A 13,450-nucleotide genomic window follows, 5' to 3' on the forward strand; every position below is an offset into this window, starting at 1 on the left:
TTTGAGCCTTTAAAAGATAAATTGAAACATTTCTCTTTGCTGAAGCCTTTAATAGATCTTGCACTTGCTCCTGCGCTCTTATATATTTCCTTTTCTTTTTAATATCCTTATAACATGTTCATATGTTCCTTAAAATCAGTTCTCTTCTTATTTTGAATTACACTTTAACGTGCTGCACAACTACATGTATAAAATATTATTATTAAATCAAACCTTTCAAAACAATCGATACAAAGTGCTTTACAAACATTACATTATCAAAACAAGAAAACACAACAGCAAAGGCAAGGAGTCAAATTATACGATATCATTTAAAATCAAGACAGAAAATAATATAATACAAACTATAAAAAGAAAGACCACAAATAAATGAACTTACTGTCTCATAAAGAATGACGGAAGTATAGAACCTTATGTGAAGTATAACTTAAAGATAAAGATCCTTTTGTGCACATCTATGAGCAGGATCAGTGTCTTTTAACCAAAATACAAGCAGGTGTAATAAAGCTTCTGAGGAGCCACGACTTCGATTGTTATGTAAACTCAGTGAACTTGATAATTAGATTCAATTTTTTGTATTTCTACTATTCTGTCTACAAGAAGATAAGGTGTGTGCTTTTAAGGTAAAATGTCCTCTCTTTATGTTCATATCTTCTGCCTTGATGATTATGAAACAGTTGAGTTGTGCTTCAGGCCGGGAACTTCTTTCCCTGTAGCTGATTTTATTTTGCATAACTTGAGACAAAGGCAGAATATTTGGCTTAAGGCTGAGCTGTAGAATACTGTGTAATTCTGCATTAAAGTAAAATTTATTAAATTGAACCACTGACAATTGTTACTGTACCTTTTGGTGTCTTGCAAAGCCATAAATATAATAAGGTTAAAGCCATGAAGTTTGGGCATTCTACATGCATGACACCAAATAAAAAATGAATATCTTATTATCTTAAGTCATGAGGATGAAACAGGACTAATAGGTGACATGTGTCCTTTGTAAAAAGATAAAACACTGAGGAGACATCTTCATTTATTTTGGTTTTATTATTTTTAACACAATACAACTAAACAAGGCTGGATATCTCCTGACAGACTCTAAGAGAACACATGCATACAAACCTCTGCAAGTAGTGGCTCAGGAGGTAAAGTGGTCAGCTAATTATCAGAAGCATTCTAATGAGCCCCTGCTCATCCAAAGCCAGTTGAAGTGTCTTTGAAGAAAACACTGAACAGCTCCCGGTGCTTTGTGTGAATTGGGTGAATATGAGTTTAAAGTTGTTTTGGATAACAGTATCTTCCAAATCTGTTCAAAACAGTTCCAACCCCCATACTGTTTCAGTAGTTGTACAGATGTGTCATTTAGTCTAGAAATTCTTACCATATATTGGACCATTGTTAAAGTCTGCTTCTCAGACGGGACTCGAACCAGCATGCCCTTGTTAAGGAGGCCAGTCCCTTATCACCATTTTTATCCTCTTCTGTTCTCTTGTTTGTCAGCAGGCTTACACACAAACTACTGAACTGATTTCAACAAAACTGGGCGGAAGGATGGGACATTGGTCGGGGAACAACCCCTTTAAATCCACTCAAAACGGGCAGAGACCCTGCCTGTCATTTGTTACCCCGGTCCCAGCTGAGGACCATGGTGGGTGACGATGCCTTCTCTTATCTGGTGGTGGAGATCCTTGAGGAGATCCATCTAGGAAGAAAATAAAAGGAAATCTGTGGTTATGCTTGAGTTTATTTTCTTTTGATTTGAAGTGTTATAGTTGTGCGTTCTAAGGACTTGGTCTGAATTCACCTTGTACTTTTAGAAATTTTGATTATAAGTTTGATCCTGGCTCTGTTCTTACTGATAGTTTTGATAATTTACTAATTCTTTTTCAAATTCTTTCACTGTAACATATTTACTTTTGAAGTTCGATCCTAAAGTTTGTGATCTTCAACTGATTTTACTTGTGTCCTATTGTTTGCTTTCTTTTCTTAATTTATTTAACCTATAAATCACTTTATGCCTGTATATTGAAATAAAGTTTATGATCATATGATTATTATTGTCTATTCGCGCTTCAGTGAAAGTGTAGTGAACCACACGGGTTCCAAAACAAAGAGACCCCACAGCCCCATCCGCATGTTCAAAAATATGCCTGTTTAAAACTGACTGCCTTAATACTTAAAGCGCATATAAAAACGTGTAAATCTTAAAACGTTATCTTTTATCTTGACTTATTTGATTGTATAATTTGAAAAATATAGTTATTTCCCCACATCACACTTTAATAGTTCACACATTGTGTACAGGCATAAGGTCGGACAGCTTGATGCTCGGGGGGTCCTGCCAGTTGTAGGCGCTGTTCTCAAGCAGAGCTGCAAAAAAACACAAATCGATTGTTTATTTTGTGTTTGTTTACCTTTTTTCCACGCGAACAAATGGCTTCGACGCTACTGTCGCCCATGGTGGACTATTACAACGACGAAGAGGAACTCGACAGCGTGGAGGACGACGACGATCGGAGTTTCAGGGGAAGGGACTCAGAGGAAGGTAACGTTCACCGCGGCTGGGGCTCTGTCTACTTGTTGGAGGAGAAACGGAAACGCGCCGTTGTTGCGTTTACGAATTAATTCATTTGCGCCGCGTAGTCTGGGGCTCGGCTGGAAATGCATTATGCACATGCACGATTTAGCGAATCAGGTCCCAAGTAGCGAACGAGTGCAACGCGAGGGGCAACTGCTCACGGTTAGCCTGTTAGCTGCACATGTTAGCGACCCGCCAAACAAGCCCCTGCCCACACACACTCCCGGAGGAGGTGAGCTATCAACGGATGGACCGTTGACACTAGGTGGGTGTTTCCAGGACTGGCAGCAAACTTATACCAACGTTAAACACGATTTTAACACCGCGTTTGACGCTAGCTAACTCCGCTACGCGCACGAAACGCGAGGGGCGTAAACAAAATTTCTCCCAACACTGTCCACACACTCGCGTAATTGTGCAATAAGGTCAGAATAATTGTAATTTAATTCATATTAGACCCACCCTGCTGCAGCTGACCCGGGTGTGTGCACGGTTTTAAATAATGGATGATCGCTAAAAGAAAGGGGGGGGGGGTTGTGGTGGTGTGGGGGGGGTAGTAGCCACCTAGCGTTAATTAGCCAGCTAGCTACGTGACGCTAGTTCCGAGCACTGACAGGTCGCCAGGCTGGTGGAACCCTGCGTGCTGTGTCCGCCGCACCGGCCTCTTCGCACCGCTCACCCGCACAGGACGGAGGATCGCCGGGGAAAGAGACTCACGGGCAGAAGCGATGGCAGCACCACCACCAGGTTAGCTAGTTTCCCCCCGAAGCGGACATTATGCCTCCGTGTGTGTTTAACTCCTCCGGCTGCCGGTTCTGTTTTCGCCCGAAGTACAGCGGCGAGGACGCGGGCTACTCTTTAAAACAGGAGGCTGCGCTAACTTGAGCTAGCACACCGATGCTAACCGAAAATGAAAGCTGCTGTGTCAGCTCAACCCGACCGGGCCTTACCCTTCTCATGTGCCGGGCTGGTTGTCTGAAGGTAACGCGGACTGACAGTAGGATTCGCCGGTGCTTGGTAAACTCGGCTGCCGGAGTTCGCCGCTGGTCTCGGGTGAAACACGTTAGCATTTACCGGTGGACTGACAGCACGAGCAAGTTAGCTTCTGATTTATCTCATCATGCGGCAAATCCTTCACACTCCGCTCGTCACGTTGATGCCATTAGATAACGTGTAGAATCCCTGATCTCCGGATGCTGGATCATCTCACCTGAGCTTCGTCTAACCCCAACTTTGTTTCGTCTCCGGCGTCCGAGAAGATTCAAGATGTTTCCCGTCAAACACAGATCTTCCTCCTTATCCAGCAAAAAACCACAGAGGGCATTCCCAGGCTGGGTGTTCACCATTACCCTCCCAGTGCCACGCACGTCCTTTCATCAGCTGTCTGTCTGTCGCTTCAATCAATTGCATCATCTTCTAAGTGTTGGGAAAGCTAACGATAATGTTAATTATAATAATAATGAAACGGATGCCCAGTTGTCTCGTGACACTGCTGCTGCAGGCTGTCATGCTCACGTGGAGAGAACCGGCTTTGTTTGAGAAGTTCCTTTTGTAATCCGAGCCCTGTCCTGTTCTTCTACCTCCAGACACAGAGGATGCCAGTGAAACAGACCTGGCCAAGCATGACGAGGATGACTATGTGGAAATCAAAGAACAGTAAGTGGCTCTCACCAGCACTGCTCAGCGGTTACACACAATTTATAAAAAAAAAACATTATTTTAAAGGGTGATGTTCGCCAGTAGTTTCCTTTTATTTGCCTCATAGTCTAATAATGTGTATAGGGTGAGACGGACTGTCTTAAACCCTCGACATGGATGATGGATCTAACTCGTGGGACAGACAGAAATACAGCAAATGTTGTGTCTCCCAGAGCACATGAACAACACAACAATATGTACAACATTAAGTGTCTAACAAATGGAGAGGTGTTAATACAAAAAGAAAATGTCCGACAGAGAGGAAGAGAGCAGCCTTGACATTTGTAATTTCAGTGGTATAATAGTAGTGTATGTAGGCAGGCATGTTGTACATCTAAGCAAACTAGTTGTAATCACAATCCAAGCTCAGCTAGATCCACAATGTGGCTGCGGCCGAGATCCCTGGATTTAACGGTAGAGCTCAAGGACTCTGGGGAAGAAGTCAAGTCAGTAACAAGCACTGATGAAACGATGTGATGAAGAGGAGGAAAGAGAAGCTCTGTGTGTCATGTGTCCCCCCCCGACAGTCAAAGCCTATAGCAAGATTACTAAGAGCTGGACAGATTAGTGAGGCATTTTTATTACTGTCAATGTCTCTGGAGCAGCCTCCCTGACTCATTTGATTCCTTGTTTAGAATTCATGAAATTTGCAGTATAATGTTTCCTGAATTCCTGTTAATGGTGTTTTGCTCTGTGCATGAATGAACGTTATGATTTGTGTTGCTTTTATTGGTTGTGATATTCCTTCTGCTTTCATTTAATTGCAGAATGTACCAAGACAAACTGGCCTCCTTGAAACGACAGCTGCTGCAGCTGCAAGAAGGTAATCACTGGGATTTATTCTTGTGAATGTGGGAGGATGAGTTTCATATGACTGGTGCAATTTCTTTTTGTGGGATTTGTGAGAGGACGTGGATTTGTTGACTGGAGGTGTTTTGAAGGACACAGTCAAATCCTGTCATACTTGTTATGGTGGTGGTCAGGGATTACATCCTCAGGCCGTGAAGCCAGTTCCAAAGGTGATTAAAACCTACAACACATTCTCTTAGAAACAAACGACAACTGACAACCTGTCCTCTGACACCGACCGCTCATTTGAAATCATCCAGACTGGTTACTGATACAAACTCAATGATTCAATGCTGATTTTGAATGTATGACATGTTGTGAGGTTTATTAAAATCCAAATGTAGGCGCAATGTCAGTTGAATTTAGTCAAGTGTGTGTGGTCGGATACTGAGAGTAGAGCGTCAAAATATTTCTAGAATGGATTTTCAAAAAAAAATATTGATGACATATTTGAATAAATAGCTTATATTCAAGTTTAAATCACTTAACTTTCACCTGACACATCTAAGTTATAATTTGATAACAGCATAAAGTTATAACTCTTGCCAAAGATGATATCATTTCTTTAGTTTGACAGCAGGATTACACACATTTTGATAAACTTATTCAGCTTCATTTTCACAGTTGATATACATGTTTTATTTGCAGGTACTCTGCAGGAGTATCAGAAGAGGATGAAGAAGCTCGACCAGCAGTACAAAGAGAGACTCCGAAATGCAGGTGAGTTGAGCAACTTTCAGAAATAGACCACACTGTGTTGATTCTGATGCATCAGCACCAACTGTGCTTGGAGGAGAATATAACAATTCTGGAGGGCTTCCTAATTTAGTTAGGTTTGTTTGGCGAGGGCAGAACATTGGATGGTGCTGCAGAACAATACTTTGGATGTGAGAACTAGGAGGAAACCAGCCCAACATTAAGAGGAGGAGGGAGGGGGTGTTTTTCTGTTTGCATTCTGGCTACATCTTAGTTTTTAAACTCATCAGTGTGGCTAGGTTTACATGTACTCCAGACTCTTCAAGTACCTGTAACAGGGAAGTTTGGAAATAGTGCTGGTAGTTTTTAGTCTGGATAGTCTGTCTTCACACAACATCCAATATTACTGGAGAAAGTGCAGTGAATCCTTTCTGTGTGTCAAAATTCAATGTGCCCCATTTTTCTGACGATCAAAATGTTGTTAAATTTTGTTGCAATGCAAAACGATAATAAGTAGAGAAGCTCAGACCCTGGTAATCAACTTAGATAATGATCAACTGAGAACTTGACTTAGAAAAGATAAAAGGCTGAAACACAGTATAAGATGCATCCCTAATGGCTTGACGCTTTGATTTCAAGTTCACAGATGTTTGCTTAAAGTTTACTTAGCGTTTCGCCTTTTATAGTCTTGAAGGGTAATCAAAGCCAACTCAGATATAATGTACCGTTGGTGAAGTTCATGACATTCAACTGATGTTTGTTCTACGTGACCAGTTCTGTTTTTCCTTCTCTTTTACAGATCTGTTCCTCCAACTTGAGGTGAGTGATATTCATCTTTAGCCGACGTCTGCATGACTGATTTAATAAAACTCACTCTCATATTTTCTCGGCATTATGAGGAAAACATGCTTCTTCTCTCAGTCATATCTTCCTTTGTCTGCAGACAGAGCAGGTGGAGAGGAACTACATCAAGGAGAAGAAAGCAGCGGTGAAGGAGTTTGACGACAAAAAGGTGGAACTGAAGGAGAACCTAATTGCCGAGCTGGAGGAGAAGAAGAAGATGATTGAGAATGAAAAATTAACAATGGAGCTGACAGGTGGTAAGAGAGCCAGAGCGGCATGATTAATCATGAACTCTCATAGTGAAAGAAGAGAGAGGGAGAGGAATGGAATAAAGCTGTGTGTGTTCGGTGGAAGTGAATTGTTCTCTCGACACCTTAAATATTAAATTGTCTGATTCAAGAAGGACTTTTCAGATACAGGAAATGAAGATGTTACCGTGAGTCCTTTTCAATGTGCGTTTTGAGAGACCACAGACGTTATTCTGACATTTCTTTTCATTCATAGATTCAATGGAGGTAAAACCTATCATGACCAGGAAGCTGAGGAGACGACCTAATGATCCAGTCCCGATTCCAGACAAACGGAGAAAACCTGCACCAGATATCCTTCACAGACTTTACATACAGAAGAGCTTCAGGGCCATTCTTCATTCTCCATATTTCCATTTTATTTTTGACTTTTTGACTTCCTCTGATTTATTTAGTTATTTATGAAAAGCAGAAATATTCTTTTATCCAGTTTTTGAGTCTATTCTCGTCATTTCCACTTTATTCTCAAAATGCAAACACAGAAAACTCCGTCCTCTTTTCTTTTTCGAATGCCTTGCCCTCTTAAATCTGAGAGGAGTAAAATATTTAGTATAATTTACAGTCAGAATATTTCTTCTTTGTCCAGATTCTTTATGATTTCCCTCTGAAGAGTTTTGTTTTCAGTGCACTCACAGTTTTTTCGATGCTCCTTAATTCTTCAAACCTCAGCTAAATTATTTGTTAACAGATGAACAGATCATGGAAGATCTAAGAACACTTAATAAGGTTGGTGTGTCCGGATCAACTAATATTAGACATGTTCCTGCTAGATGTCATTTCTTTTGATTATTTGTTTCACGTCTTCTCTTTTACAGCTTAAATCGCCGAAGCGGCCGGGTATGTCCATACTCGGTGAGTCCCCACATCGTCTTACAAAATGTATTCTCCAGTTCAATAAATCATGTCATTCAGAGAAGTTTGGAACTAACGAGACGTTTCTCCCTCTTCAGTATCGCCCTCATCCCCAGAACATGTCCCCTCGGTTCCCATTGAGAGCCCCACCCAGCGCTACGAGGCTCGCATCGAGGAGGGGAAGCTTTACTACGACAAAAGATGGTACATTTAAAGTTTCACCCTCAGAACCATTGTCTCATTGTTTGTGTCCCCCCCCCCCCCCCCCCCCTGACAATACACAGCTGGAGTCACCACTAGATGGCCACGTTGCAATGGTTTTGACGGCTCTCGAGCTCTGCTGGTCCTCATGTAACATTTTACAGCAGCACTTTGATGGCTGCCTCTTTTTGTCTGGGCTGCAGAAAGAGATATTACTCAACAGCTACGAAAAAAGGGCTGGTGCTTGAAGCCACAATAGAAATAAATATGCAGAGGATGTGGGTGACGAATGCAAAGAGAATGAAAAATCCTTGACCAAACACGGCCTCCGATGACTTTCTGTTTGAGAGCAGACCTCCGCTTCAGACGTAGGAAATTTGAAGAGGGGTAAAATAATAGAATAGTGTGTTATTAGTCACTCATGGAGACGGGAGAAGTTGAGACGCCAGCTGTGAGGTTGGTGCACTGTTCTTTAAAGGCAAAGTCTCTTTTATTCATCGCTGAAGAAGACGACGCCGAAAAAACCTCCTCAAAGAACCACAGAGAGACACATGCGTCATTATTCTTCAGCGGCTTCTTAATGATCAAATGCTTTGACTGTCAGTCGCCTCCCTTGGGATGGTTTTGTCCTCCGACAGTTTGGAGCCATTAAAATTAGACTTTTTGTTTTGAATTTCCAGTCCAATTATCCATTTAGAGAGATCTCAGGGGGGCTGTGGTTTATACAGCTGGGTGAAGTAAGGTATAATGCACCTCTCTCCTGTCGGCTCCCGTCCATCGATCGTTCCTCATCATGAAAACTCAAGCTGCTTGTTTGTTTGTGTTGATAGGTACCACAAGAGTCAGGCCATCTACCTGGAATCAAAAGACAACACAAAGATCAGCTGTGTCATCAGCTCAGTCGGGACCAATGAGGTGAGTTCCAGCTCCTGTCACATGAAACAAGTTTATTCCATAAAGGAGACACATGATGAAAGTGTTTCTTTCCTCTAGTGTGATGTAAAGGGTTTTTTTGTGAATTTGAAAGTTCGGTAAAGTTAAAGAACTAAGGCCGACATTTCCTACATGTGCGGGAAGTGGTTGACCAATCACAACAGAGTGGGACCACTGGCCAATCAGAGCACACTGGATTTAATAATATTTGTGATTCCTTAATTCCCGCTGTGCTCATGATTTAATGAACTGTCTCTTTTATCATGCTGCCCTTGTAAAGCACTCTGTAGCGTAGATTTTGAAAAAGTGCTCTATTAATATAGTTATATAAAGTTATTGTTATCAAGAGGGGGGGGGGCTTAAAGAGATATAAGCTTAAAAGTAGAGTTTCAGACAGAGGCTGAAAAGAGGACATGTTGAGGCATGTAAATATTTTCAAGTAAATGAAATACATATTGTTCAGTGTAGTTTCTCATTAGTGTGTTTTTTATGTTAAGATCTCATGATCCCTGTCCTTTTATATGCTCTGCTATGAGACTTGATAGAATTTAAAGGGAATGTTGGGCCAGATTTAATTTGTGTGTGAACACAATGTGCTGATTACTGATCAACACAAGACAAACACTGAAGAGAAGCAATTGACTTGAGAAGGAAAGTTCCTCATCCTGCAGTAATCTGATGTGAATGTATCTCTGGAGCTCCCTGAGTGTGTAGTTCACGTGGGTTTGGATTTCTTCTCACTACCTGACCTCTGGTAGATGATGCTGGTTTATACTGATATATTGTCTCAGAGACAGCAGCTGCTTTGGAATGTGCTTGTTTCTAAATGGGCTTTGTCTTTTTTCTCCAGATTTGGGTGAGGAAGACGAGCGACAGCACGAAGATGAGGATCTACCTGGGCCAGCTGCAGAGGGGAGCGTTTGTCATCCGTCGACGGTCGGCTGCATGAGACGCCTCCCCTCCCCTCCCCACACAGCCCCCCCATCTGTTCATTCATTCATTCATCCCCCCCCCGCTCGTTCATCCATCGTTTTCCCCATTGGTGCATCCCTGTTGAGTTTAACATGAGGCTTCTTCATCCTATACACTACCCATCTACACACACACACTCATAGAATCTTTCATGGCCAAGGATGTGTCACCAGATTTGTTTTTCTCACACAAACCAACCTCTCACACAGTAAAAGTCGTCCTCTAGACAAGTGGCTGTTTTCCAGCATTATTTGTCACTATGTGGCACGTGTGTGGAGGTGGCTGTGGCTCACAAGGAAGGCGGCTTTTGATGCTGTCGACACAAATCCTTTCTCTCTCCCGCAGCCTCATTAGCGTTTATCATTAAGTTATTTTTCTTGAACAGCTTCATGTTGACCCACACAAACAGTTTTCAAGCCTTTCAAGCTGTCGCCCCGCTGATGAGTAACAAAGCACGGACTGGAGGAAACCTTGTTGACGGGATTTGTATTGTTTTTTTATATAAAAACACACCGATCAGGCCTGGACGTGACGATGAGATGAGGAAGAGCTTCAGGTTCCAACATCATCAATCCCTCACGTGAAGACGTTACAGGAGTCGAACCCTTTTCCAAACATTAGAACTTTTGCACTGTCATTAAGACGCGGAGCCCTGTTATGCTTATTAGAGAAAAAAAAATGTATTTTGAAGATTTCTGTGTTAATATTTTTATGTCATTTCGTCATCCTCTCCATATGTGAACAATCTGGATGATTTCAACCATGTTTGCATTTGGAGAATCACGTGGACTGTTGATTTGTACTGTGTTCCATTTTATTAAAATGTTTTCTGCCTTTTATCATTGTGGTGAGTTTGACTGTTTGAGGGTTTGCTGGCGCAGTATTACTTTTGTGATTTGTGCCTGAAAATACACAAAGTACTTGTACAAGGATGCACTTAATCCATTCAGCCGCTTGGATCAATCTGTCGCTAGCTTCTCCGTGACTGAGATATTTTTGTTCTTATTGTTGATTTAGTTTTAGCATCTGTCGCGTGTTAGAAACTACAACACCTGCTCACTGTGAATTCTCAGGACATGTTCCTCCTGCATTCTCACTCAAGCACCCTCTGATGTTCTCTTGACATTTTTCAAGAGGGCTGGCAGGACAAGTTCTGGGGAAATGTCCAGAGCAACTCTGACATTTGTGTTTTCACATACAGCCCCTCTAGAAAATATATCATTATGTTCAGAAGTATAAACTTAAGTGCATATTTGGAAGCAGCTATAGATACCAGTCCCCTTAAAATGCTGAATCTTCACATCACCTGCAGAAAAACAAACCAGTCAACAAATAGTGGTGAAAACATAACCCCCTCTGCGCAGGTCAGTTATGGGTCTTCAATACACACAAGGGATAAATGAGAATGTTTAGATAACACCTCTAGAAACATACACATTATAAACCTTTATAATTAAATTACTAAGTCACTGCAGAGTAAACAGACATGAGCTCCTGTGAGTTTCATTATCTCAAAGCTCCGTGTCCACCTCCTGCAGGGGAGACTCTTCCCCCTCAGCAGCCGACCTCACAGCTCCTCTGCACTCTCACGGCTGCTCTTGAACATCCCTCCACTTTGTAAACAGCTGGATTGTTTGGCATTCTGTGCAGGTCTCCTCCGGGGCCGAGCTGCCTGCCCTCGCTCCCTCTTGTGTGTCCTATCGCCTCAACCGGATGGCGTGTTTCACTTTGCCCGACTTAATGACACAGGCTGACAAGGAGGGCATTACTGTTTTGCAATGCGGCACAAAACGCTTCTCAAAAGGCTTGTTGTCCGGAAGCCGTCAGGTGTGATTGCTCCGTCTCCTGCGAGGCCATGAAATGAGCTGATGGTGGATGTGATGCCAGTCTGCTCCCTTTACTGCAGCCTGTGTCTGGCTCTTGGTTAAAGCCAGAATAACACACACACTGAGACACTTAACATGAGATCCACAGGGTTTGTTTTTTATTATATGCGTCTCATATGTAGCCTTAGTGAGGCCATTGTGATTCATGTGGACTCACAGGTGAGGACAGAGGGGTGACCGGGGGTGGCAGGAACCCTCGTCCACGGAAAGACCACAACATCTTATCCTCCATTATCTTCAGTGCTTATCCTCCGAGGGGAAGCTGGAGCCAATCCCAGTGGACATCGGCAAGAGGCGGGGGGGTGCTTCGTGTAAAGGTCACCAGTCTGTCCCATATAGAGACAAACAACCATTCACTCTCCCATTCACCCTGATGGTTGATTTAGAATCTCTCATTAAAACCAGCCTTGTCCAAGATGGCCTCGCCCACCTACACTGCATCTTTAAAAGTGATGCTACTGTAAATAAAAATGTTTAAAAGACAGACTGACTCATAAACACCTCGGTGCCACAGCAGCAGGCGTCTCCGGGATCTTATTTTTCCATGATGACACACGAGGTGAAACAAAACTCGCCCCAAGCAAAAGGACCCCAGACTGACAAGCAGCCTTCGAGATGGAAAAAACACAACCTCAGTGAGGTGCTAGACAAACCACAGACACACACAATGATGTCACTTTGTTGTTGTCAGACTGGATGTCTTGCACCTATGAGGCAGAGGTGTGTGTCCTCGGGCTCAGTGTCTCTGCAGGTGCGTTGGCTTTACAAATCGCTCTTATTCAATGGTATTTCATTTTTAATGGGTTTAGTGGACATTCTTTTGTTCACCTGGATTTAACAATATCGTTTCTGGGCTTTAATTGTGAATTAACACCTTTTACATGTATCCTCCTCCCTCACCTTCCACTGATGCTCTATATTTACTGCTCAGACGACTCCCACTTAACATCATTGTCTTTTTTTCACACACACTTAGATTGTGTTCATGACCCCCCCCCCCCACCAACCTCCCCCTCACATCCATGCCTTTCAAAGGACCCACGTCTTGCTCTCCCGGGGAGTGTATCAGTCTCCAGCTTTCACTGCGGCTGCATGTTTACACTGTCTTGAATCAATATGCTGAATAAGCGAGGGAGCGAGGAGGAGCACTCCAGACAGTCCTCTGGTGATGAATCAATTCTTCCTCATGCACGATGTGTTTCCACCAGACTGAGTAAAACACCTGCTGACGCTCCAAACCAAAGGAAGCTCTCCATCCGTCCATGAGCAGAAGTGATTACAGAGCTCTGGCCGCGGTCGGGGGGGTTTGTTGGGGAGTCTTGCAGGAGCTGTAATACTTTTTGGTGGTTATTGCTTGTGTGCATAAAAAGTCACCGGGGGCATCAATAAAAAATAAATAAATCCCCCAACAGCCGCAATTCCAGCACTGAACTCCCTCTTTCATCCTCTTCCTCCTAAATTGAGCATTCGCTCCACTGCATGTTGGGGCTCCAGCTCATGGCTGCAGGGCGGAGAGCGCTATCTGCCGGGAACCGAGTGGGGTCCAGGCAGAGCTTGATTTGCCTCTGGTGGTCTCCTTCACATCCCTGCTAGGCCCTGCCCGTGTGTGTGTGTGTGAGTGTGTGTGTGTTCCTGGAGTT

The 13,450-nt window shown here is 43.0% G+C and overlaps 1 protein-coding gene and 1 long non-coding RNA gene across 5 annotated transcripts; one reads left to right on the plus strand and one right to left on the minus strand.

The window, feature by feature from the left end:
- Positions 1 to 1,022: 1,022 nt before the first annotated feature.
- On the minus strand, positions 1,023 to 4,184 carry LOC128438413 (uncharacterized). The gene is made up of 2 exons (XR_008338329.1): positions 3,783 to 4,184; positions 1,023 to 1,696 (listed from the first exon to the last, which is right to left on the minus strand). It is a non-coding gene; the product is annotated as an uncharacterized LOC128438413 (long non-coding RNA).
- Positions 2,318 to 10,763, plus strand: suds3 (SDS3 homolog, SIN3A corepressor complex component). Of its 4 annotated transcripts, none has more exons than XM_053420979.1 (12): positions 2,318 to 2,539; positions 4,159 to 4,228; positions 5,038 to 5,093; positions 5,768 to 5,839; positions 6,615 to 6,634; positions 6,759 to 6,915; positions 7,163 to 7,258; positions 7,631 to 7,692; positions 7,782 to 7,818; positions 7,917 to 8,022; positions 8,850 to 8,934; positions 9,803 to 10,763. In XM_053420979.1, the coding sequence occupies exons 1-12, from the start codon at positions 2,428 to 2,430 to the stop codon at positions 9,899 to 9,901; spliced, it is 972 nt and encodes a 323-aa protein (XP_053276954.1). In that variant the 5' UTR covers positions 2,318 to 2,427; the 3' UTR covers positions 9,902 to 10,763. The 4 variants fall into 4 exon arrangements, with proteins under 4 accessions (XP_053276954.1, XP_053276953.1, XP_053276955.1 ...); XM_053420978.1 differs by lacking the exon at positions 2,318 to 2,539 and adding an exon at positions 2,546 to 2,837; XM_053420980.1 differs by lacking the exon at positions 2,318 to 2,539 and adding an exon at positions 3,173 to 3,319.
- Positions 10,764 to 13,450: the final 2,687 nt, after the last annotated feature.

This window comes from Pleuronectes platessa, chromosome 4 (genome assembly GCF_947347685.1).
Source record: "Pleuronectes platessa chromosome 4, fPlePla1.1, whole genome shotgun sequence".
Taxonomy (NCBI): domain Eukaryota; kingdom Metazoa; phylum Chordata; class Actinopteri; order Pleuronectiformes; family Pleuronectidae; genus Pleuronectes; species Pleuronectes platessa.